The 26,942-nt window shown below is 44.8% G+C and overlaps 2 protein-coding genes across 2 annotated transcripts in view; one reads left to right on the plus strand and one right to left on the minus strand.

The window, feature by feature from the left end:
• LOC120562406 (protein NLRC3-like) lies at positions 1–25,413 on the plus strand. The gene is made up of 11 exons (XM_039806133.1): positions 1–427; positions 513–704; positions 1,153–1,338; positions 1,661–1,739; positions 1,898–2,126; positions 2,285–4,082; positions 10,548–10,721; positions 16,683–16,856; positions 18,848–19,021; positions 19,157–19,203; positions 24,486–25,413. The coding sequence occupies exons 1-11, from the start codon at positions 261–263 to the stop codon at positions 25,019–25,021; spliced, it is 3,756 nt and encodes a 1,251-aa protein (XP_039662067.1). The 5' UTR covers positions 1–260; the 3' UTR covers positions 25,022–25,413.
• Positions 1–26,942, minus strand: part of LOC120562392 (interferon-inducible GTPase 5-like) — a 161,553-nt gene that overhangs the window by 107,255 nt on the left and 27,356 nt on the right. The gene's annotated exons all lie outside the window — the stretch shown is intronic.

Here is a 26,942-nt window from a genome sequence, read left to right on the forward strand (position 1 = left end):
CCCCCCCGGACGCCCCGGACAGTACGTAAAAAGTGGACATGTCCGGGCAAAAGAGGACGTTTGGTCACCCTAGATAAAGTGATGAGAAAAGGCCCTCAGTAGTTCAGTCATGTTTTCTAACTACCCATTTAGTCTGAGCAAAAGTCCAACAAGCCAAAAGGATTCAACTGACACTGATATGACACAGAGAGAAGCAGCCAATCCGAGGACGAGCTGCTGATATTTGGCTTTTTTTCCGGGAGAAATGATGTGAGGGATGAATGAGTGATGATGTGCTAATGAATGATTGGACTACTGCTCTCAGTGTTTCCTCTCCAGATGAAGGTGTGGACTCTGCTATGAGTCAGTGTGAGGACAGAGAGGAGGGAGCCCCTCCCTCTAAAACCACTCTGTGTGGGGAACATGACAGCCAGACCAAAGCTCAAAGGTGAGAGGACCATCTCGAACTGTCCACCACTCAGATCACTCCACCATCATTATTCACACTCAAAGCTCTGTTTGTTGTGTTTCAGCCCAGAGAAGCAGCACAGACCTGCACCTGGACCTGGACCTACACCTGAACATGGACCTGGTCCTGGTCCTGGTCCTGGTCCTGGTCCTGGACTTGGACCTGGAACTGGACCCAGCTGTGTGTCCTTTAAGAGTGACCGATTTATGGGTCATATTATAGACTTCAAAGATGGACGCCACTCTGTAGATCAAAGGTGAAGATTTCAAACTGATGAAGAAAACAAAATTATGTGTTTTTACTTATTGTGAGATCTCTGGGTTTTAGATGTTTTTATAAAGTCTTTTAATGGATGGTGACGGCATGTGTCCTGTCAGTCTCACTTTAACTTAGTCTCAGTTTCAAGTTTTAAGTACTAAAAGGCTGTATCTGTACTCTACTGGAGTATTATTTTTTTCTCCTACTTCCACTTTTACTTGAGTACATATTTTCAATGAGTTTAATACTTTTACTCCGATAACTTTTTATTTTTGCATCGTTACTCGTTACTGGCGTGAATTCCTCACGCTATGGAGACTGTGTAGGTTACAGTGAGTGTGTATCTATGGCTACGTTAGTGGTGAGGACCATCTCTAACTGTCCACCACTCAGATCACTCCACCATCACTATTCACACTCAAAGCTCTGTGTGTGTTGTGTTTCAGCACAGAGAAGCAGCATAGACCTGGACCTCGACCTTCACCTGGACCTGGACCCGGACCCAGATCCGGACCCAGATCCGGACCCGGACCAGGACCTGGACTTGGACCTGGACCCAGCTGTGTGTCCTTCAAGAGTGACCGGTCGAAGGATGATTTTTTGATTAATTTTAAACAACAACATGACCAAAAGTACATAGTTGTAATTTAGATGTTGTAAACATCACCTTCACCTACATTGTTAACATGTTCTAAGTTTAAACTTGATTGGAATCAGCTGCTAAGCGGTCTGCTTAGCAGCTGATCCGTTGGTAGCTAACAGTAAAGTTATGTACTTTAGTGACCTTTTTAGCTGAGGTATATGTTAAAAAAGGTCTCATCTACTCTATACTGATGTTATGGAAGTGATGCCCGCCTCCCTGGTCACATTAGTTATGTCATCATGTCACATCTATTGTTTTATATCTATGGTCTCTGTGTGGGCAGACATAATGTCTTCCTGATTCCTCCACAGAGTGGACCAGGAGAGCTCAGAGGTTCCCAGTGGTCAGTCGGCCCAGCAGCATCAAACACACCTGGACTCCATATTTATGGTATGTACATGTACAACAACTACTTTTACATCTGTTCTGTTTACAATCATCTCCATGCTGCACTTTTTAGACCAGTGTATTGTCAGTCTTTCCAACATGGATCTGTTTGCTTCCATTAATTCAGTTTGATTTGTCATTCATATAATCTTCTGTTCCAGCTGCTAGAGGAGGACATTGTCACTTTTGTGAAGAAAGAGCTGAAGAAGATCCAGAAGGTTCTAAGTCCAGATTACCCAGAATGCTTCGAGAGTCAGATGGAGGATGTGGAGATGTTGGATGGTAAGGATGAAGAGCAGAGGTGGAGCAGCAGAGAGGCATTTCGGAAGATCACACTGCACTTCCTGAGGAGAATGAAGCAGGAGGAGCTGGCTGACCGTCTGCAGAGCAGTAAGAGGATTTCTCTAAAGATTTAACATGCTGGATAAATGGGACATTTATTAATGTCTCCAGAGATGGACCAAAATATATGCATATACTCATTCTCTGAGGAAATGTTGAAATATGTTCTTTGACGTATTGATCTTCTTTGTTGTGTGTTTATTCAGGAAGTCCTGCTGCAGTTGGTAAGCGTAAACTCAAATCTAAGCTGCAGAAGAAGTTCCAGTGTGTGTTTGAGGGGATTGCTAAAGCACGAAACACAACCGTTCTGAACCAGATGTTCACAGAGATCTACATCGCAGAGGGAGGGACTGCAGAGGTCAATGATGAACATGAGGTCAGACAGATTGAAACAGCATCCAGAAAACCAGACAGACCAGAAACAATAATCAGACGAGAAGACATCTTTAAAGCATCACCTGGAAGAGGTGAACCAATCAGAACAGTGATGACAAGGGGAGTGGCTGGCATCGGGAAAACAGTCTTAACACAGAAGTTCACTCTCGACTGGGCTGAAGACAAAACCAACCAAGACATCCAGTTTACATTTCCATTCACTTTCAGAGAGCTGAATGTGCTGAAAGAGAAAAAGTACAGCTTGGTTGAACTTGTTGATCGCTTCTTTAGTGAAACCAAAGAAGCAGGAATCTGCAGGTTTGAAGAGTTCCCGGTTGTGTTCATCTTTGACGGTCTGGATGAGTGTCGACTTCCTCTGGACTTCCTCAACACTGAGATCCTGACTGATGTTACAGAGTCCACCTCAGTGGGTGTGCTGCTGACAAACCTCATCAGGGGGAATCTGCTTCCCTCTGCTCGCCTCTGGATAACCACACGACCTGCAGCAGCCAATCAGATCCCTCCTGAGTGTGTTGACATGGTGACAGAGGTCAGAGGGTTCACTGACCCACAGAAGGAGGAGTACTTCAGGAAGAGATTCAGAGATGAGGAGCAGGCCAGCAGAATCATCTCCCACATCAAGACATCACGAAGCCTCCACATCATGTGCCACATCCCAGTCTTCTGCTGGATCACTGCTACAGTTCTAGAGGATGTGTTGCAAACCACAGAGCGAGGAGGGCTGCCCAAGACCCTGACTGAGATGTACATCCATTTCCTGGTGGTTCAGTCCAAAGTGAAGAAAGTCAAGTATGATGGAGGAGCTGAGATTGATCCACACTGGAGTCCAGAGAGCAGGAAGATGATGGAGTCTCTGGGAAAACTGGCTTTTGAGGAGCTGCAGAAAGGCAACCTGATCTTCTATGAATCAGACCTGATAGAGTGTGGCATCGATTTCACAGCAGCCTCAGTGTACTCAGGAGTGTTCACGCAGATCCTTAAAGAGGAGAGAGGACTGTACCAGGACAAGGTGTTCTGCTTCGTCCATCTGAGTGTTCAGGAGTTTCTGGCTGCTCTTCATGTCCATATGACATTCATCAACTCTGGAGTCAACCTGCTGTCAGAAGAACTAACAACATCCTGGTGGCCTAAAGAGATCAGAGACAAACCAACACATTTCTACCAGAGTGCTGTGAACAAGGCCTTACAGAGTCCAAATGGACACCTGGACTTGTTCCTTCGCTTCCTCCTGGGTCTTTCACTGCAGACCAATCAGACTCTTCTACAAGGTTTGCTGACACAGATAGGAAGTAGCTCACTGACCAATCAGAAAACAGTTGAGTACATCAAGAAGAAGATCAGTGAGAATCTTTCTGCAGAGAGAAGCATCAATCTGTTTCACTGTCTGAATGAACTGAATGATCATTCTCTAGTGGAGCAGATCCAACAGTCCCTGAGATCAGGATGTCTCTCCGCAGATAAAATGTCTCCTGCGCAGTGGTCAGCTCTGGCCTTCATCTTGCTGTCATTAGAAAAAGATCTGGACGTGTTTGACCTGAAGAAATACTCAGCTTCAGAGGAGGCTCTTCTGAGGCTGCTGCCTGTTGTCAAAGCATCCAACAAAGCTCTGTACGTGCACACACAACTATCCAGATTAAATGGAGCTTTTCTTAATTCAGAAAAATTACTTTTGTTTGTAATTGTTTTCTTATATATTGCTGATTCCTCTTCAGACTGAGTGGCTGTAACCTGTCAGAGAGAAGCTGTGAAGCTCTGTCCTCAGTTCTCAGCTCCCAGTCCTCTAGTCTGAGAGAGCTGGACCTGAGTGACAACAACCTGCAGGATTCAGGAGTGATGCAGCTGTCGGCTGGACTGAAGAGTCCACACTGCGGAATGGAAACTCTCAGGTTAGTGTTCAGTTATCCTGAGAAGTTATTTTCTTTGTATGTTAATTATTTAGTGAAATGACTAAACAAGATTAAAAGAGAAAATGGGATTTAGAAGTCCTCTAGTCTGAGAGAGCTGACTCAGGAGCTTGTCAACATTGTAATATCTTGGTTCACAGCACATAAACTGGACTTGGATATACAGTTAGGTCCAAATGTATTTGGACAATGACAATATTTTGTAATTTTTGGCTCTAGATTTGAAAACAAACAATGATTACGTGCTTACAGTGCAGACTCTCAGCTTCAACATGAGAGTATTCACAGCTATGTTGAATGGACATGTGGTGGAAGTTTTTCTTGAAGCAACAGGGTTAGTGATATTCATGATAAAATCAAAACGAATAACGACTGTTTGAGAATTAAACCAAAGTTTGGTCTTTGAGTATTTATTTACACTTGCAAATGGAGACATACAGTTTCAACGGTACACGCAGCACAACTGAAAATGTCTTTCTAATCTAAACTCTAAACATCCAAACATCATATAGTGAAAACCTCTGTTAAGCCACCCCTCTAAATGTATCTTCTAGCATGGCCATAGTTGATCACCTTCCCCTCTGCTCCCGTTCTTTTCATTAGCCTAAACAACAGTTTTATCTCAGGAGACAGAAACCTACGTAGTTCTCACTGTTGTAAACAGTCATCGGCCTTCTCCACTTCTATCTAAGCAAAAAGACAACAATGTGAGGAGCTTCAGGCTAGTAAAACTAAATAACTCTACTAGGCTATAGTTGACGGCTGTAACTCTGTGACTCTCGTTTGGCTCTCTGTGAAGGCGGTCGCATTTTCTCCCTCTCCTCCCGTTGCCTACCCTGCTTTGCTCTCTCGTCTAGTCTTTGTCTCTGTGTACTTAGAAAATCTCTCTCTCTGCACTGCTCCTAAACTACGAATTATGGATTTGATCAACTGGTCTCTCAGCGCAATTGACACCACCTCCTCCCCAAACCTTCGGGTTTGGGGGAAGGCCACCGTTCTGCCGCCGAACGTTCGGTGGCGGATCGTGTGTCTGGCGGTTCTTTCCGTGGAGGACATTGAAGATATCTTCCTATTCGGAACCATGATAACAGGTCTTTTGCTGATTGGCTCAGGCATTGCCCTGGTTTATCGAGAAATTAAGAAGCAGACGGGAACCGAGCAAAATACCAGGCTGGCCGTCATGGTCGAAGCTGTGGGCAGAGCTGTCGGAACTCAAATTGTGACTATGACCACCATGAGCCACAAATTGGATACTATGAACACCATGGGCCACAAATTGGATACCATCTTGGAGAGACTGTCAGCTCTGGATAGGCTGGACAACATCTGCGGGGAAACTCACGGTTTTGGCAAGGAAATTTGATCAATACGGAGACCAGAAGGGACATTTCAGAGAAGTCGAGAGTGACTAACTGCGGCTCCTGGCCCTAAGACAAAACAAATTCCAATCTTATCTTTTTCGGCTCCCCGAACCAGCGCTGGCCTTGGCCGAGGCCGGTGTTGAATAATCACTCCCCCTGGAGCACTGCAGCGAGGCACACTCTTGCGTTCCCTACCCGATTCCCACAGACACCTGTTGATTGTTGACTCGGACTGGGTCCTGTTTCAAGGCTGACTCCATGGCAACCGGCTGTGTATCGCAATGACAATCATGCGGACTGAGAAAACCAGATTACGGGGGCCAGACGTAGCTTGACTACTCAGGCCTACACACACACAAACTCTTACATATATACAGATATGCAATCACCCCACCACCCCCCATCCAGCGCCTTCTCAGCTTCTACCCCCAGTCAGGCGGGCGGGTCTGGGACCAGTGCCTTTGTTTGGCTGCAGGACCAGATGTCTGCTTGCCTGTGCTGGACTACCTGCACCCCAACACCCCCCTCCCCCATGCCCCAACACTCCCCTCCCCCATTGCGTGTCTTGTCTGCCCTTGTATTGGTTGACAGGGATGAAGACAGGGACAGTAACAGGGATGAAGACAGGGACAGTGACAGGGATGAAGACAGGGACAGTGACAGGGATGGAGACAGGGACAGTGACAGTGACAGGGATGGAGACAGGGACAGTGACAGGGATGGAGACAGGGACAGTGACAGTCTTGGGGGCGGTCCCAGAGGTGGTCTCCGGGGCACCGGAGGCCGGCAAAGTCTCAGGGGGGGTCTCCCGGGCAGTCTCAGGGGTGGTCCCAGGGGCGCCAGTGACCGGCAAAGTCTGAGGGGTGAACTCCGGGACGCCGGACGCCAGCAGGGGCCCAGAGGCGGTCTCACGGTGGAATTCAGGGGGGCAGCCAGCCCGCCGGGGAACAGGAGGGCTGCTGGCCAGCCGGGGATCTGGGGTGCTGGACAGCGCTGGGACACTGGATGGCTCAGGTACACTAGGGACGCTAGAGAGCACAAGGACACTAAAGGGGCTGCCAGCTAGCTGGGGGTCAGGGGAGCTGCTAGCTGGATGGGAGTCAGGGGAGCTGCTAGCTAGCTGCGAGTCAGGGGAGCTGCTAGCTAGCTGCGAGTCAGGGGAACTGCTAGCTAGCTGCGAGTAAGGGGAGCTGCCAGCTAGCTGCGAGTCAGGGGCCTGCTAGTTAGTGGGGAGTCAGCGAGGTTGCTAGCTAGCCTGGATCCAAGGGGGTTGCTAGCTAGCTGGGGCTCAGCGAGATTGCTAGCTAGCGGGGAATCGGGAAGGTGGCTAGCTAGCTGAGAGTCAAAGAGGCCGCTAGCAGGCCGGGAGACTGGGGAGAGGCCGCTAGCAGGCCGGGAGCCTGGGGAGAGGCCGCTAGCCGGCCGGGAGCCTGGGGAGAGGCCGCTAGCAGGCCGGGAGCCTGGGGAGAGGCCGCTAGCCGGCCGGGAGCCTGGGGAGAGGCCGCTAGCAGGCCGGGAGTCTAGGGAGAGGCCGCTAGCAGGCCGGGGATCAAGGAGGCAGCTAGCTAACCTAGATTCAGGGTGGTTGCTAGCTGGCCTGGGATCTGCCAGGGTGCTAGGTAGCCTTGAGTCAAGGGGGTTGCTAGCTAGCTGGGGCTCAGAGAGATTGCTAGCTAGCGGGGAATCAGGAAGGTGGCTAGCCAGCTGAAAATCACAGAGGCCGCTAGCAGGGCGGGAGTCTGGGGAGGAGCTGCACGTCAGCTCAGAGTCAGGAGAGCCGCACGCCAGCTCAGAGTCAGGAGAGCCGCACGCCAGCCCAGAGTCAGGAGAGCTGCACGCCAGCTCGGGGTCAGGAGAGCTGCACGAGGAGAGCTGCACGCCAGCTCGGGGTCAGGAGAGCTGCACGAGGAGAGCTGCACGCCAGCTCGGGGTCAGGAGAGCTGCACGCCAGCTTGGGGTCAGGAGAGCTGCATCGGCAATCCGCGTGACTCTGCGGGACTCTCTGGGTGAACAGCGGAGCATGGCGACGGGAGCCACGACGGCCTTTTCCCCGTCTACGGCCTCCACGGGTCCCACAGAAGACTGCTAGGCGGGTGCCCTCATAGGACACCTGGTGGTTGGGGGCGTCTGAGCAGTCCAATGAGAGTTCTGGGGAAGCTGGTGAATGGGCAGGCTGGCTGAGAAAGCATGCGCCGACGGCCACGGTGTTGGCCGACTGGGGAGGAGGCAGGCTGGTGGTGGGTGAGTCACTGGGGTTGGCTTGTAGAAAACGCTCTAGTCCGCGCTTGAATTCCTCCAGCTGGGGAACAAAGTGGCTCACCCAAGGTCTCTCTGCCAACCACTGCCGCTGTATGGCGAGCTTCTCCAGGAGAGGAGGGTGCCGGTCTGGCTCGGAGCAGAGCAAACACTGCACTGTCCAGCCAAACTCCAACACTTTCTTTTTAAAAAGTAGCTTCTCCGCTGGGTCCATGCTGTTCAGATCGTTCTGTTGTATGGAGTGACAGGAAGAGGACCCAAATGCAGAGGGAGAAAGGCAGGCAGGAGATGGTTGAACTCAAAGATTTTAATATAACAAAAAATGGCAGCACAAGGGCTGGATAACCGGCAGGTAAAACAAAGGCAGGAGTAAACTGTAAAAAACACAAGGCACAGGGAAACAACACTAGACGCAGGGGTGAACACAAGGGCACGGATACAAAACGATCTGACAAGAGACAAAGGGAACACAGAGGCTAAATACATGAGGGGATGAGTAAATCAGGAACAGGTGAGACAACAGGTGAGACACATCAGGGCGGGGCAGGACAATAAACAACGGCGGGAAAACACAGTACGTAAACTGGATAAGACAAGACAAACAACCAGACTATCAAAATAAAACAGGAAACAGAACACAAACAGGGAACACGACAAACACAGACCACAATACACAGAAAACATACAGAAACCAACAAGGCAACAGAAACGAACAAACAGGCAACAGAAATGGGGCAAAATACAGAACAAAACACTGAAACCACAACACTGTTCCCCTCTCTGGTGCTTTAAAAGTCTACAGGAAGGAGCAGGATTTTGTGGAGGTTTAAAACAATCTTTAAACAAATGGTTAATATCATTAAACAAATGGTTAAAATAAAATTTGCCACCACAGACAATGCCAGAATTATGGTTGGAAGTATTTGGACAAGAGGCTGCATCTGTTTCTTTGTGTCTGCATGTATAAACGCACAATGTCTTCCTCCATAGGCACCGATTTATGTTTTCCTCCTTGGGTGCTCACGGGCGCAAGCCCTTTAAAAAAAAAAAGTAGTCAAAAATGTTTGCATTTCAGAACCTTAGGAAATGGACAGCGGCCGATACACACACTAAAGCTCGATAATAAAGCCATACTACTCGGAAATACAGATAGAATTGGAGATGAGAAGTTTAACTGACCACCAACTACCGCTGACATGACGGAGCATCACGACCGGCAGCTCACGGTGCTCTGTATCTAGCGCGCAGTAACCTATTCTGGGGTATCAACCGCGATCAGCTTCGTGGGAAATTAAGAACTCTCTGCACTGGTGGTGGATGTCGTTGATGCACTTGCATCATTAGCTTTGCTTTTTTAATAACAAATCTGTCCATTTAATTCTCACTCTGATTACCTAATGCAGATGCACGCACTGTGGGGGGGATGGAGGCATTTTCATCCAAGAGACGCCGTGATTGATGGATAGGATGGACTGACAGCGACATAACCAATCACATTATGACAGACGCTCCACTTAGCACAAATTGCAATGTTTATTTTTAAATAAATATAGCTTACTGGCAGTCTGGCACACGTGGGTGCTCAATGGGTGCTCAGTGGTATTTTGCGTGGGTGCTCGAACTCCGGAGCACCCATGGTATCGGCGCCTATGTCTTCCTCTGAAGTAGAATTAGCCTACACTAAGTCAATAGATACAGTGGAGTTGCATATTAAGTGGTTCAGGGTCCATCTGTAAGTCATTTTGGGGTACACTTTGGTTTTGATAAATTCTACAAGCAGCAACACCACAGGCCAAGCAATCAGCCCGTTTTCAACAGGCACAGCACTTGTGTACTTAAATTCAAGTAAAAAGTAGGTCAGTATAAATACACTCCAAGTAAACGTTACTGTGTTACATTTTTAAAAGGTGAACAACATCATCAACATGACCCCTTAAGTTGATCGTATGTCTGATTCTGTTTTATTAATGGAGCTGGACGCACATAAAGGAGACTCATTTCCACTCTGACAGTCATAAGTGAATGTAGAAATGCTCAGCTGTTTGCATCTGTTTGCACTGTCAATGAAAAGAACTACAAAAAAATTTAACTTCACTGACTGGCGAGGTTCTGCAACAGAGCAAAATAACAATCGGTCATTCTCACAGAATCACAAACACTGTTTTAATCTAAGGTTACATCTCTCACCTTGAATCTGATATCTCCCTTATTAAAAAACAACCATTGTGTGTAATTGCTTTCTTATGTATTGCTGATTCCTCTTCAGGCTGAGTGGCTGTAACCTGTCAGAGAGAAGCTGTGAAGCTCTGTCCTCAGTTCTCAGCTCCCAGTCCTCTAGTCTGAGAGAGCTGGACTTGAGTAACAACAACCTGCAGGTGTTTGACCTGAAGAAATACTCTGCTTCAGACGAGGGTCTTCTGAGGTTGCTGCCAGTGGTCAAAGCCTTCAACAAAGCTCTGTACGTTCTCACACAACTATCCAGATTAAATGGAGTTCATCTTCATTCAGAAACATTACTGTTGTTTGTAATTTTATTGCTGATTCCTCTTCAGGCTGAGTGGCTGTAACCTGTCAGAGAGAAGCTGTGAAGGTCTGTCCTCAATTCTCAGCTCCCAGTCCTCTAGCCTGAGAGAGCTGGATGTGAGTAACAACGAGCTGCAGGATTCAGGAGTGAAGCAGCTGTCGGCTGGACTGAAGAGTCCACACTGCAGACTGGAAACTCTCAAGTTAGTATTCAGTTATTCTGAGATGTTATTTACTTTGTATGTTAATTATGACTAAACAAGATTAAAGCTCGACTTGTCTTCAACCTCCCCAAATTCTCTCACACTACACCGCTCCTCCGCTCTCTTCACTGGTTACCAGTTGCTGCCCGCATCCTCTTCAAGACACTAGTACTTACATACAGTACACTAGTACTTACATACAGGGCCATGAACGGATCAGCCCCAGCTTACATCCAGGACATGGTCAAACCATATACCTCAAACAGCACACTTCGCTCTGCATCAGCCAAACTGCTTGCTGCCCCCTCACAGCGAGGGAGAACTAATTACTCAACAAACCCTGACTGTTCACTGTCCTGGCTCCCAATTGGTGGAACGAGCTCCCCATCAACATCAGGATGGCTGAAAGCCTACACATCTTCCGACGAAGGCTAAAAAAAGTATCTCTTCCGACTACATCTCGGATAAAAAAAAAAAAAAAACATTCTTGAACCTGCACTTTCATATGTCTCTTTGTAGCTTTGCTTATTTAAAGCTAATGTACTTGCACTTACTACTTGTTGTCTAGAGTTTGAACTTTGACAGTTGAAAGCACTTAATTGTAAGTCGCTTTGGATAAAAGCGTCAGCTAAATGTGAATGAGGTTAGAAGTCCTCTAGTCTGAGAGAGCTGACTCAGGAGATTGTCAACATTGTAATGTCTTAGTTCACAGCACATAAACTTGACTTGGATATACAGTTAGGTCCAAATGTATGTGGACAATGACAACATTTTGTTATTTTGGCTCTGGATTTGAAATCAAACAATGATTACGTGCTTACAGTGCAGACTCTCAGCTTCAACATTGAAGAGTATTCACAGCTATGTTGAAACAACTATGCAGGAATTATGGTTGGACCCCATATTTAAGGGGACAAGAATTTGGACAAGAGGCTGCATCTGTTTCTTTGTGTCTGCATGTATGAGTCAGGCAGAGGTGGAAAGAGTACTAGAATGTTGTACTCAAGTAAAAGTGCTGTTACTTTAAAGACGTTTTACTCATTTAAAAATACATTTGTATAAATATAGTTAAATTCAAAGTAAAAAGTAGGTCAGAATAAATGTACTCTGAGTAAACGTTACTGCGTTACATTTTTGAAAGGTGAACAACATCATCAACATGACACCTTAAAGGAGAATTCCGGTCGATTTCAACACGTAGCTCTGTTCTTTGTAAATTAGGAGTGCTGTCAGTAGCGAGAAAAACAAAAACAATTGGTGCTGCCCACACCGAGTTATCCTACTGCTAGATTTTGCACCCAACCGGCTTAAACAGGGCTCAAATGGGACAAGTTTTAAACATGTTTTTAGCCTATAAACATGTTCGAAATGCCATTACAAGGGCTTAGCCATGTGCAGTTATTCCTTCCGAGGGAACACAGCGAATTTGACTGCAGTAGATGTGACAGAAAGGCATAAAAGTTGTTCCATACAAAGTTGATTTACTGTTTTCCTGTGAAGTCAACTATAGTAGATTGCCAATCTCATACAATCCAATATTCCAAAATGTATTTTTTCACAAAAAAAACGATTTGCCGAGGTTCTCTCCATAGTAATGAGTAGGTATCAACAGGCTTTAACCTGACACCACAGTGGAGCAAGCAGAACTGCAGTTCAAGAGTTCAACAGCTATCGCGCATGTGCATAGGTAACCTAGCAACGGTGGAGACTCACAGTCAGCTGAGGGAGAGACGAAGACACAGCTTTGGGATTGTGTCAGTGTTTTTAGAATATCAGCTCCGATGGATAGTTCATCTCAATCCGATGTGGAGCATACAGAAGAGTTTTTGGAGTTTGATGGTCGGGGTTATCTTTTTTTTTTTTCAACAATTCACCAACACCCCGAAACATTTCTTCACAGGAAAGAATAGTGAGTATTACTTTAGCCTTGGAAAGTATAAATCATAACCTTACCTCCAATTTGTCTGCAGCTTGTCTTTTCGCTTTTGGAATGGCATTTGCCTTCAGATACCGGGACTTGACGCTCTTTTCGGTGAAGTCGTCCTCATCAAAATGTTCGCTGCAAACACGGTAATCTCTCTCATGTAAGGTTTGCAAGGGAGTTTGCACATTAAGCTGAAGTGCAACCAGCCACAACTGTAAAATCTCCCGGTTGCGGAGGGGTAGACGGTGAAAGTGTTGACCAGGGGCGCAACTACCCAGTGTCAGAGGGGTATGCAGCATTTTGGCGACACATTTGGCCCCAAAAAAAAAATATAAATAAATAAATAAGTGTGCATATGTATGCATCATCATCTATGGGCTTTAAATAATAAAGGTTTATTTTAAAGTATATCAGCCACTGTACGCCTACCATAATTATATGGTATATATGTACATACATATATATAAATACAGGCTCAACATTAACGGTTGCCCTTGGCAACCAAATTGTGACAAGTGGCAACCTACAGTGAATAGGTTGGTCAACAGAACTTCAAACCATACTGGACATTTAGTTTTGTGTAGTCTAACTAATAGAACTCCTACCTGATTTCGTCTGGTCTCATCTCTACCTGATGTCATCACTGGTCTCATCTCTACCTGATGTCATCACTGACCTCATGTCTGTCTCATTCACTCCTTGCCTGTGTTCTTCTCCACTAAGACATATTGTCAAACAAACATTATGTAATTGATTTTCCATATCAGTTTTTCCATATTAATAATATTAAGAAATGATTCGGTTGGTATCAAGTGGCTCCCCCTACACTTCCACCTAATGTTATACCTACCTGTTGCCTTCCCCTGTCTTTCCTGGTCCACCATCCTCACACCTGAATGAAATGAACTCACTGTTAAATATAGCAGCCTGAATTCAATTCTTAAATCAGCCTAGTGATGGCATCAGATAAGACAACTAGTATGCAGTAAGGTTGTGCTGCTGTTGAAATTACATTCACATTTTGGATTTTAAAAGTACAAATATGGAGAGCCACTTAGCACAGACCTTTAAAGAGAGCGATGTGACACGGTAATTATAGCTTCCATGTCACAGACAACAGATGTCCTTTTCCCTCTTTCTTTTTCTATGTTTAGCCCCCGACAGCTTTTTTGCTTTATCCATCTTTTTCCACAGACGACAATTCATTACTGTACCTGCTCGCTCAGGGCTCACGGCGCCCCTGCTGGCGATACTATGAATCCTACTATGGCTACGCCAAGACCCGCCCTTCAGAGCCCGGGTCTTGGTGTGACCATAGTAGGGAGCGCCCCCCGCTCCCTCTTCTACAGTATGTCAACATTCTATGATGGAATCTTATGAGATAGGGCACCTACTCAAGCCTGTTAGTCCTCTACAATGTTATGTAACATTGAGGAAATGCAGAAATTATTTAGAAACGCACAAAAGCAGTTACATATAAAAAAATATTTTTTTTTTCACTTTTTGCACTACTGGTGTTGACTTCACCGGAAAACAGTAAATCAACAGAGGTATGGATTAACACAACTTTTATGCCTTTCTGTCACATCTACTGCAGTCATATTCGCTGTGTTCCCTCGGAAGGAATAACAGCACATGGCTAAGCACTTGTAATGGCATTTCGAACATGTTTAGAGGCTAAAAACATGTTTAAAACTTGCCCCGTTTAAGCCTTGTTTAAGCCGGTTGGGTGCAAAATCTAGCAGGAGGATAACTCGGTGTAGGCAGCACCGATTGTTTTCGTTTTTCTCGCTACTGACAGTACTCCTGATTTACAAAGAACAGAGCTACGTGTTGAAATCGACCAAAATTCTCCTTTAAGTTAACTATGCCGAGGTATAATAATGTTAAGCCTAACCTGATCCTTAATTTGATTGCATTGGTGTGCAATAAAGTCAAATCAAATGTTAAAATAAATATTCAGACGCAGGGTTTTCGTCAGTATAATAAAGTTGTAGTTATTCTGTTTTACTAATGGAGCTGGGTGCACATAAAGGAGACTCATTTCCACTCTGACAGTCATAGGTGAATGTAGAAATGCTCAGTTGTTTGCATATAGGTTTGCACTGTCAATGAGAAGAACTACAAACAAATGCAACTTCACTGACTGGCGAGGTTCTGCAACAGAGCAAAATAACAATCAGTCATTCTCACAGAATCACAAACAATGTTTTACTCTGAGGTTACGTCTCTCACCCATAAGGACCCACGGTGACACACGTGTCACACACTTTTTAATGGTTTTGGAAAGTTTCACATTCAGCTTTATCCTTATGATGCCCCTAATGGGCTTTTTATGCTTCAGCAAAGGCTGCATGCAGAGCTTTCGCCGAAGCCTACATAAGTGGCCTGATGTTTATACTTGTGCGCTGGTGTGTGCGTCGTGCCGGCATGTGTCTGTGTGTGGGGGGAGTGTGTGGTAGAGGGAGAAGTGAAAGAGTGATGGCGAGTACTGACTCTAAGTAAGTAAGTAAGTAAGTAAAATTTATTTGTATAGCACATTTCACAGATAAAAATCACAAAGTGCTTCACAACAAATGGATGAGTACACAACATTTATACATTACAGTACCTAATCAAAATAAACAGAAAAATACATAGAACCGGCATAACCACACTATGGTCTAATTAAACGCCTCTTTGAAAAGAAGAGTTTTCAACTCAGTTTTAAAATTTGTCACTGAATCCAAACAGCGAATGGAAGGAGGCAATGCGTTCCACAGCCTTGGTGCCACAGCTTGAAACGAACGGTCCCCTCTAGTTTTAAAATGTGTACGGGGGGCAACTAAAAGTCTCTGACCTGTAGATCTCAGACTACGTGAGGACGTACGCAGCTGTATTAGGTCAGAGATGTATGGGGGCGCCTGACTTTGTAAGCCTCTAAAAGTAAGAACTAAAATTTTGAAGTGTATTCTAAATTTCACTGGTAACCAATGAAGTGTAGCTAAAACCGGAGTGATGTATGCCCTTTTACTAGTGTGGGTTAAGAGCCTAGCAGCAGAATTTTGGACAGTCTGGAGGCGACAAAGATCTTTCTTATCAAGACAAATAAAAAGACTATTACAATAGTCTGAACGAGACAAAATAAATGCATGAATAATCATCTCCAATTCGGCCTTTGACACCAAGGCTCTTATCTTAGAAATGTTCCTTAATTGAAAGAAACAGTTTTAAATAAGTTGCTTCGAGTGTTTCTCCAGAGACATGGCAGCAACTTCACTCTAGAGTCATAGTGAGAGAAACAAAGTGTCTCCCCTGTTCTTTCTGACCAAGGTGAGACATCTTTAGCAGGAAAAGTTAACATCTCTTTGATTTCATATTGTTTATGAAGAAAGAGAACCAAGAAATGAGTCGGGGGAAATGGAACGCTACCAAGCCACGGCCGAGCGACGTGCGTCACTGCGACGTGTAGTTATATTTTTCGAGAGGTGCACCTAACGTGCATAGATTCCGGCGTAGAGGGGTCTGGGGGAGTACGCCGTTTATTCTACGCAGAACCATAAAACGGCCTTAAGTGACACTGATGGAACATCCTTGTAGCGGTCATGTGACAGTTTGTCAATTTGTGTTTCCATGACAACATTTCCAAGATGACTGTGTGCATGGTCAACAGATTTGACAGAACTAGCCAATTGTTATAAGCATTTTTTTTGTGTCTAAGGTAAGTAAGTTTCTAATGCTTACATAACAAGTCATATATTACAATTAACCTGTTCTGTCCACATTTTTTGAACAAATTGATATAAAACACATTAGGTAAATATCATTGTGACATGTACAGTACGGGACATTTCAGATCCCTGACACTACAGGGGGTTATTTAAAAGAAAATCTCAGACATGTGTTCTATGTGGTCTATTTAGTCTGTGTTATGCCCCCCATAATTTTCCTTTAAGGGGGAATAGGTATGGGTTGTTATGGGTTAAATTTGACGTCTTCCTTATTAAAACAAACATTGTTTGTAATTGTTTTCTTATGTATTGCTGATTCCTTTTAAGGCTGAGTGGCTGTAACCTGTCAGAGAGAAGCTGTGAAGTTCTGGCTTCAGTTCTCAGCTCCCAGTCCTCTAGTCTGAGAGAGCTGGACCTGAGTAACAACGAGCTGCAGGATTCAGGCGTGAAGCAGCTGTCGGCTGGACTGAAGAGCCCACACTGCAGACTGGACACTCTCAGGTTAGTGTTTAGTTATTTGAAAACCATGACCCTCTGAGCTGTTATTTTCTTTATATATGTGTTTTTATCTGGACTGACTACAGACCAACCTTTCAGAGAGAAGATGTGAAGCTCTGTCTTCAGTTCTCAGCTCCCAGTCCTCTAGTGACTCAGGAGCATGTCAATAGTGTATTGTCTTGGTTCACGGTATTTTTCTAGACATCTTTGGTTCAATGAAGACAGAATCAGCAGTGCTCTATATCGTTCATTTATTTTCTTAATAGACATACTAACTGAATGACTCTGCATGAACAAACCTTTCATAGTAAGATACATAACCCCACCCCCAGGTAATCAGTTCATTGAGAACGGATGTGTGGGTGGAATGATGTCACTGTGGAGGTGCGATGGTTTTAAGCACCTCATAGTTGCAACACAGCACATGAACGGGAGTTGGATATACAGTTAGGTTCATATGTGTATATACTGTACAATGACACCATTTTGTTATTTTGGCAATACTTTTTAAATGAAGTAATGATTATGTGCTGAAAGTGCAATTTCAGAGTAGTCACAGCCACGCCCGCTGATAGGGGGTGACAAATGGGTCTGTTGTCCCGGGCCCACAGAAGGGGGGGGGGGGCCAGTACTGGGCCCTCATAAAATTATGGAATAATTTAAAAACATTTTTTAAATAGGCCTATTTGTGGAAAGAAATATGTAATATTTGAGTTACATAAAAGCTTTTTATTTGTTTTCTTCCTAATTGTCTTTGAACTAGTGGTCAAGAACCCCCCCCCACCCCCAACACAAAAATGGTTTGGCCACTGAAGTTCAGTACGCTCAAAATGTCCGGTCAGCACAAGTCCGGTGCTCAGAAAAGGAAAGAAAAGAGAAGAAGAAAATAGAGGCCTTAGAGATTTTCTAAACAAATATTTATGGTGACGGTGAAGCTGGAACTGTCAACGTAGAGCAAGGTAAGAAACAGCGCGACCAACGTTTACAAGCCTTGTAACGTAAGCTAACAGGCCAGCTCTAATGTTAACGTCCATTAGCTCGTATAAAGCCTGACACAACACGTTCTCTTTGACAGAAACAGTTGAGTTTGGTAGCTCCATCAGAGAGGAGAGATATCCAGCTGCAGTCAGGTGACAGAGAGAGTGATGCGGGAGGGGCCCGCTGCCCTGCAACGGAGTGACAGAGTCAGGCTACCGGTGAGAGAGAGAGAGAGAGAGATGCGGGAGGCCCGCTGCCCTGTCGGAGAGTCTGAGCAGGATGGATCAGAGACTGGTCACACACTTAATTTCAGTGAGAGATGAGAGGAGAAGAGAAGAGAGGAGAGGAAGAGCACAGGAGAGGAGAGGAAGATCAGAGTAGAGGAAGATCAGAGGAAAGGAAGAGCATAGGAGAGGAACAGGAGAGGAAGAGCAGAGGAGAGAAAAAAAAAAGAAAAAAGAGAAAGTTGGCGCAAGGGGAAAAGGGTAAAATGGGGCATCTAAGATTATCTCGTCCCGGGCCCAGGCAAGACTGTCAGCTGGCCTGGTCACAGCTATGTTGAACGGACTATGCAGGAATTATGGTCGGATCCCATATTTTAGGGGACCAAAGTGTTTGGTCAACAGGCTGTGGATTGATATGGGCCTGCATGTGTCAGTCAGACAGAGGTGGAAGAGTACTAGAATATTGTACTCAAGTAAAAGTGCTTCGTTAGTTTTCCTCCGAGTCTTCCAACCCTTCCTCCTTCAAAGTGGGCATGTCGGTCAGTTTGAGGACATCTTCTTAATCAAAGTGTTCCTACTAAACACAGCTGTGAAAAAGATCTGCCTGATCCAACACTACCCTCCATTAGTGTTGGTGAAAGTCATTTTAAACAGTGGACGGATGTATACGACTAACGTGTGTGTGTGTGTGTGTGTGTGTGTGTGTGTGTGTGTGTGTGTTTGTGTGTGTTTGTGTTTATGTGTCTGTGTGTGTGTGTGTTTGTGTGTATGTGTGTGTTTCTGTGTGTTCAGTCTGTCAGGCTGTCTGGTCTCAGAGGAAGGCTGTACTTCTCTGGCCTCAGCTCTGAGCTCCAACCCCTCCCAGCTGAGAGTGCTGGACCTGAGCTACAATCATCCAGGAGACTCAGGAGTGAAGCTGCTGTCAGCTGGACTTAAGGATCCAAACTGGAGACTGGACACTCTCAGGTATGGACAGATGGACAGACAGCAGCAGCTCTCCCACTGTTTCTCTATCACTAACTGTTGAACTCTGGTTCATGTTTAATGGAGGATCTGAGTCAAGGTGTATGAAGTTGATTCTGACTTTGTTTCGTCCTGCAGGATGGATCATGGTGGACAACAGAGACTGAGACCTGGTGTGAGGAAGTGTGAGTGTGTTTAAAGTTTGATTCATGAGAACTCAGCTGTATGTTACACTAGATTTTTTGACTAAAGTACGATGATTAATTTCTCCAGAGTTTCAGTCAGGATCTGTTTGTTAGAACTCAATCAATTAATTTAAATAAAAAATCCACAAACCCAACAAACTGAACAAAGTGTTCCAACAGAAATAATAAATATATTTGATTCAAAGTCTAGCCAACAGAAAGCTAACTTTGTTTCTATTGATTTTCACTAAACTGGATGAAGTTTAATGAGCTGAATTTGCTGATTCTTGGTATGAACATTAGCATCGGTACATCGGTCATAATGCATTTGACAGGATCCCAGTATCGGTTTACTGAACTTTATTGTGTTAGGTTGAAGACAGCAATGCACATGGCATTTATTCACTTCAGACTAAATCTGTGAACCTGAGGCTCTGCAAACAGAAATGGGAGCACAAAATTAGTCCATATAAAATACAGTCCAATAATAAATATGCTTCACATTTGTAGGATACAATTATACATATTCATAACTGAACAAATTAACTAAGTAACTCAATTTACCTTACTATCAAACTAAAGTGCTCAAAATGCTTTAGTATCAAATTATTATACATTTACAAAGGCTGCCATCATAAACCAAACACATCCACTAACACTTTAACACAATAGGAAGCCATTATGGCAGTGACAATATTCTACATAGAGGCTTAATTAATGAAATGAATTTTCATTGCATATACAGCCCTGTTACATTGGTAAACACTAGGGGTGTGACGAGACACCCAGCTCACGAGACCAGACACGAGATTGGGTTCACGAGATCGAAACAAGACAAGATTTTACCACGCTGTTCTAATGCTGGGTTTAGAACTGGCATTTTTCTTCCGCTATCGCTCTGCAAAAGTAAACTCAAAGTCACACTTTTTACCTTGACGAGAAATCTTGTCACCTTTAATCTAGTGAGATGGAGAGGAGGTATCGTCACACCTCTAGTAAACACTGCGCTCTAGTGGCAAAAAGCTAAATGAAATTGACACGGTTGAATAGCACTGTCACTTTCCCAAACTGACTCTAAATTACATCTATCATCAATTAAACAACAATTCCCCGGTCAAAGAAACCGACAACATGAATATTAAGGAATACAGCCACTAATAAAGGTTATTTCTACATTATATAAGAGGGATTAATGTAGAAATTGGTCATGCAAAAATAAAATAAAAAATAAATGCACTCATCATTATAAATCTTCCCACACTACATTAGTTAGCAAGAATAAAACAAGAGTGCAACATATAATATATTTGAAAAGGAATTACAAAAGCTCACTTCACCAACCAAACTATGAAATGTGAATCATTATATTGCACTTACTTTATAGTTACATGAACAAAAATAAAGTCCACACTGGATTCATTAAACAGGCAATTGGAAGTGTGCACATCTCCACGAGGCTTGTCTGTCTTCCCACTGGAAGAAAAACTCCCACAATACTCTGTGGCTCTGATGTCATAGAAACATTACATAGAGCCACAGCTTATTATTTATGAGCCTTTTTTCAGTAAGTACAGTAATACCAGCAGATTAAGGAGAAGGTGACAACTGACTCAACAAAGGACCTATAGAAAAGGGTCAACAGGGTCTTGTCCACATTAAACTTGGCCAGCTTTCTAAGGCAATACAGGCGCTGCTGGCCTTTCTTGCAAAGCAAACTAGTATTTGGCTCAAAACACAACTTGTCATCAATAATGGATCCTAAATACTTGTACTCTTTAACAACCTCTATTTCATGGCCATTTATACTAGTTTTTACAGTGTTAGTGACATTATGCCTAAAGTCAATACACATGTCCTTTGTCTTTGAGGCATTCAGCTCAAGAAATGCATCCTGGCACCATTTCACAAAGTGGTCCATGACCGGACCGTTTGAAGTTTCCTCGTTGCTCAGTAAGCTGACAATAACCGTATCATCGGCAAACTTCACAGTGTCGGTTTTCAGTCACAAAGCAACAGTCATTGGTGTACAGAATATAGAGGGGGGAAAGAACACACCCCTGCGGTGAGCCAGTTGACGAGAGGGCCAGGTCAGAGAGGTGACCATTTACCCTCACTTGCTGGGATCTATTTGTGAGGAAGTCCAATATCCAGCCCACAAGGTCGGCCTCCAGTTGAAACTGATGCAAGAGCTTCTCAACCAGCAGGTGTGGTGGTGAATGGTGTTAAAGGCTGAAGAGAAATCCACAAACAGTAGTCTAGCATGGTTTCAAGGTGTTTAAGGATGAGATTGAGTGCTGTTACAGTTGCATCGTGGACCCCTCTGTTGAGTCTATATGCAAACTGTAGTGGGTAGAGGAGGCTGGTTGTCCTAAATGTAAGTTCTCTTTTGATCAGCTTTTCAATTCAATTCAATTCAATTTTATTTATAGTATCAAATCATAACATAGGTTATCTCGAGACACTTTACAGATAGAGTAGGTCTAGACCACACTATAATTTACAAAGCCCCAACAATTCCAACAATTACAGTAATTCCCTCAAGAGCAAGCAGAGCGACAGTGGCGAGGAAAAACTCCCTCTTGGGAAGAAACCTCGGACAGACCCAGGCTCTTGGTAGGCGGTGTCTGACGGGCCGGTTGGGGGTGTGATGAACAGTGGCAATAGTAGTCACATTAATAATGGAACAGTGACTGGATGTAGCGGGAAGCTGCAGGGTTCAGCAGGAAGCAGCAGGGTTCAGCAGGACGCAGCATGACATTGCAGGGCACCGCTGAGCTCAGCAGGGAGTGCAGCAGGACCACGGCGACAGCTGGAACCAGGATCTTGGTGCCAACGTTCTCCAAGGAAATACGCTGGGGGGAAAAAACATAAGGACTCCGGGGAGTAAACTCCCCAGAAGCTAGGATTAGTAACAAGCATTTCTGGGACAGGATACACACAAATAGTAATAGTAATAGTAACAGAAAGGGAGAGGAGAGAGCAGCTCAATGTGTCAAAGGAAGGAAGTCCCCCGGCAGTCTAGAACTATAACAGCGTAACTATAACAGCGTAACTAAGAGAGACAGGTCATAAGGAGAGGTAGTTTTCAAAGGACTTCATCACAAGTGCTGTAAGGGCTATGGGTTTGTAATCATTTAAAGTCTTTGGGCAGCAGATTTTTGCAACAGGGGCTATAATTTATTGTTTCCATAAGTCAGGAACCTTCTGTTGACACATCGATTGATTAAAAATGTAATTAAATATGGGGCCTTGCTGTTCCGCACAAAAAGAAAGAACACGGCTGCCAATGTTGTCTGGGCCCGGACTTATTTTGGCTTTGCAGTGTTTAAAGGTGTTCACAACACTTTGTAGAGAAGCAGACAGGTGATTGGGATGGGGGAAGTAAGGACTGTTTTAGGCCAACAGTTTCGTTGCTAAAATCATATTTGTCAAATCTTGAATAAAATTGATTTAGTTCTTGGGCCAGGGATATATCTGAGGTAAAGCCTTCCAGTCCCACCCTTTTCTTTGTTTTGTCATTTAGAGCCACCATTGTTTTAATACTGTCCCATGCTCAGCCTAAGAGGTTATTACTAAGTTTGTGTTCCACTTTGAGTTTATAGTCCCATTTAGCCCTTTTAATTTCAAGTTTAATCTCCTTTTGAATGCTGTGTAATTCCTGAAAATTATTTTGTCTGAATGCTAGCTTTTTCTTTTTCAACAAGTCTTTAAGTTGTTTTCTCAACCATGGAATTACCATGTCCTCACAATATGCAACCCATGAGCTGACCACTTCAGTCAGTTCATCTATGTCCTGTGAAGATTGGACAAACTCCTCCCATAAGGTGCAGTCCAAACAGCGCTGCAGGGCCAGCGTAGCCTCCTCAGACTAGACCTTCACTTGCCTGGTATCTACTTTCCCCCTCTGTAGGCAAGTGCGATACGTTGATATAAGATGCACACAGTTGTGATCGGCAGAACCCAGGGGAGGGAGAGGGACAGATTTATAGGCACCTTTGATAGAGCCATAACACTGATCAAGAATCTTCCCATTTCTAGTTGGGCAGGACACATATTTATAAAAACATTTTAGAATTTTTTCCAAGTGACAGTGATTGAAGTCACCTAAATTTAGGTTTGGGGCATCGGGGCATAGTGCCTGTAGTTTCTGGACAGTGATATAGATTAATTCTAGGGCAGTGCTTTCATTGGCCTTCGGGTGAATATAAACAACAGTTACAAAAATCTGCGGGAATTCTCTGGGTAAATAGAAGGGGTGCAAGGAGACTGAGAGCAGTTAAATGTCTTTTGTACACAGCTTTTCTCTCACTAGCGTTGTTTTGCAGCAGCGCTCATTTATGTACAGGCACACCCCGCCCCCTCGCGACTTTCCAGTGCTCGCTGCAATCCGGTCCATGCGAAAAGGAGCACTGAAACCATCCAATGCAATGCGTCCGAGTCAGCTTTTCTCAGCCAGGTTTCTGTCAGGGCCAGGCTACAGGCTTCTTTGAATTCATGTTGGTACTGGACATCGGCTTTCACTTCATCCAACTTGTTTCGAAGGGACTGCATGTTAGCAAGGATGATAGACGGCAGAGGAACACGTGACAGGGGCTGCCTTGCTCGTTCACGTAATCCACCTCTCCTACCTTGCTTCCTTGTTCTCCGGCGAGGTGCGTTGGTAGAGCTCCCCTTCTTTCCATACGGCCATTTGATGTCGGCAATATTTGGGAAGATTAGATCTGGAGGTGGCCTAGAGTTCTCTGGTAGATCGAACTTCAACAGATGGTCCTGAATGAATAAAATCCGAGACTGAGAGGAGCTGCAGCAGGCCATGGTCATGGAAATCGATCGCTGTAGAGCTAATCGTGCCTGGAAGATGCGGTATATACGTTAAAAACTGCAATCAGATACGAAAACACACTTGGATAACTTAAACGGGTACAAACAAACAAATAGACAATCCTCACAATACTATGCTGCCGGTCGCTGCAGATAATGCAGATAATCAGGTGGAAATGGAAAACCAGCTGAGAGACAGAATCTTAAAAATAAAACATTGTTTGTTGTGATTGTGTTTTCAGTCGACACAGCTGTAAATCTGTAAATCACCATCAGATGTATGTATAAACTGAATTAATTGTCATAAGTGGATTGTTGAAGTTAAAGTTTGCTAAACATCCTTCTCAGCTGAATATGAAATGAAAGTTTAAATGATTTTCTTTCAGTAATTGTCAGTAAAGTTGTTAATAAATCATCAGATGATAACCTGCAGCTGTATTGTGTCTTTCTCTCTCCATCAGATGTCTGTGAATTGGAACTGGACACAAACACAGTAAACATATACCTCAAACTGTCTGACAACAACAGGAAGGTGACACATGCGGGAGAGGATCAGTCGTATCCTGATCATCCAGACAGATTTGACTCCTTTCCTCAGCTGCTGTGTAGAAATGGTCTGACTGGTCGCTGTTACTGGGAGGTCGAGAGGAGAGGAGAGGTTCATATATCAGTGAGTTACAGAGAAATCAGAAGGAAAGGAGGCAGTAATGACTGTTGGCTTGGAGGGAATTATCAGTCCTGGAGTCTGATGAGCAATGATGATGGTAACTCTGTCTGGCACAATAACAGAGTAACAGACCTCACTTCCTCCTCTGTCTCTAACAGAGTAGCAGTGTATGTGGACTGTCCTGCTGGCACTCTGTCCTTCTACACAGTCTCATCTGACTCACTGATCCACCTCCACACCTTCAACACCACATTCACTCAACCTCTTTATCCTGGATTTGGGCTCTGGTCAGATAGTTCCTCAGTGTCTCTTTGTCCTCTGCAGGACTGAGAGTCTCTCCTGTGGACAGAAACTTACTGAAGATCAGTTGCTGTTCACCATCACACACACTCTGCATGGTGAAGCACATCTGTCTCAGACTCAAACACTAAACATTCATTTGTCTGATTTCATCTCTTTGATTATCAACATTTAAACTGTTTAACTAGAAACACTTTATGATTCCTGTCATCAGCTGCCTCTCTTTACCTGAGGATACACTGTATAAAGCTGAGTGAATGTGATGTTACTTTACGTTTTTGGTAAATCTGTGTCCATGGTTACAAGCTGTACCAAGAGCTTCTCTGATCAGATGTGTGTTGTAATAAACCTTTATATTCAAGTCAGAACAACTGAGGCTCTGAGGCTGAGACTAAAATATTAAACTTAAAGTCTGAAACTGAGCTTTGTTGTCTTGAAACATTTGTTTCTGAAAGAAACTCCTCTGAATGTCTTTCAAGATCAAATTCAGCATCTGTGAAAAAATAATTACAGATTGTAAAGAGTGGGTTTGATTTGATCTGTATACAAAATAAATCTTTTGTTTTCCACTCAACTGTGTTCTTATTATTTTACAGCTTGGTGTCACCGAAGTGCGTGAGTAACTCACTGCCGATCTGAGCCATTTTGTTCTCGATGCTGTTCATGGCCGACGAGTTGAATAGAGCCACTCGGGGTCTGACCACCCATTGTGCGACTTGTTCGCGGTTATTGTCGTCAGGGATAGGCACCACCATGTTGCCCGTGTCAAACTCCAGTACAAACGGGAGGTTGTTGATCTTACTGTACCAGTCTCTACTGCGCGCAAGACAGCCCAGTGTAGCTACGGGCACAGCGTTGAGGTTGCCTCTCATAAACGTGTTGACCTGCTGTTGCAGTCTCGCTCTGCGGTCACGCGTGAACAGCTCCTGCGGGTTACTCACGGGGTGCAGGCTACAGAGACCGAGGCTACAGCATACTGGTGAAGGTACGAGGTGCAGGGTGATCACTGGGCAAGCTGCTTGTAGTTGATGCCATCGGAGTCTGTCGTGGAGAGCACGTTCGAAGGGTCGATTTGATTCAGAGCGGGCGCCGTGCAACCGACTGTGAAGTATCCCCACTTGAAACCTTCCGAGTTACAGAAGGCCTTGTGTGGAAGTGTTTCTCTTGCCACCCAGTTCCATCTGCACAGAGTTCACGTTCACAATGGGGATCCTGTCCGTAGGGCCTCCTCCGAGTCCAATGTAGTGTACTTTCATGTTGATAGAGCTGTCCCGGAAGCACGATTCGTTGGTGAAGGGTAGATCTTTGTCACCCAGAGCCTGCTGTGTGACCTTTTACATGGTGAACTCGTAACCTCCCCCGCCTCTACCGTTCTTGTTGGCCATTGTGTACATAGAGAACTCAGGGGTGATTTTTGTGTCCTCGGTGACTACCTGAAGCCAGACATTGGAGCTTCTCTGGGAGATGAGGCGGAACAGAGTGTCACCTACAATCAAAACTTCGTGCTTCTCGCTCACCAGTATCCTCCGAGCATTTTCCAGTGCACAGATGAAGGAGTCGGGCTGTATGTTGACCATACCGCACATGAGTTCTGCCATGATCAACACAGAGTCCAATTTCTCTGCACGACTGGCCATGTTGGTCCTTTGCGCGATCCTGTCCATCAGGGTGGGTTGAGCGGCACAGTAACAGAGCACTTCTGTGGTCCTTGTCAGCTCCCAGGAAGTACCGCCTCTGGCCAACTCTCTGCTGACCAGCTCAATGGCCTCTGTGGGCACTGTGAGGCTGAGGAGGCATCCAAATTGCAACGTGACCACAAAGGACTTGTGCTGGAACACTTGGCTGTACTCTCTGGTCTGCGCTCCGTTGACGATTGTGTCGTAGGTGCCCTGCTGAGCCTCGCGCTGAACCGTGATCCTGTAGCGCTTGCAGAATCTAGTACCGTTGGGCA

This window comes from Perca fluviatilis, chromosome 7 (assembly GCF_010015445.1).
Source record: "Perca fluviatilis chromosome 7, GENO_Pfluv_1.0, whole genome shotgun sequence".
Taxonomy (NCBI): Eukaryota; Metazoa; Chordata; class Actinopteri; order Perciformes; family Percidae; genus Perca; species Perca fluviatilis.

Coding starts and splice junctions, on each gene's coding strand:
- LOC120562406 (XM_039806133.1), top strand. CDS start 261: ATGAGTGATGATGTGCTAATGAATGATTGGACTACTGCTCTCAGTGTT. Junction 428..512: donor AGCCAGACCAAAGCTCAAAG/GTGAGAGGACCA, acceptor GTTGTGTTTCAG/CCCAGAGAAGCAGCACAGAC. Junction 1,339..1,660: donor AAACAACAACATGACCAAAA/GTACATAGTTGT, acceptor ATTCCTCCACAG/AGTGGACCAGGAGAGCTCAG.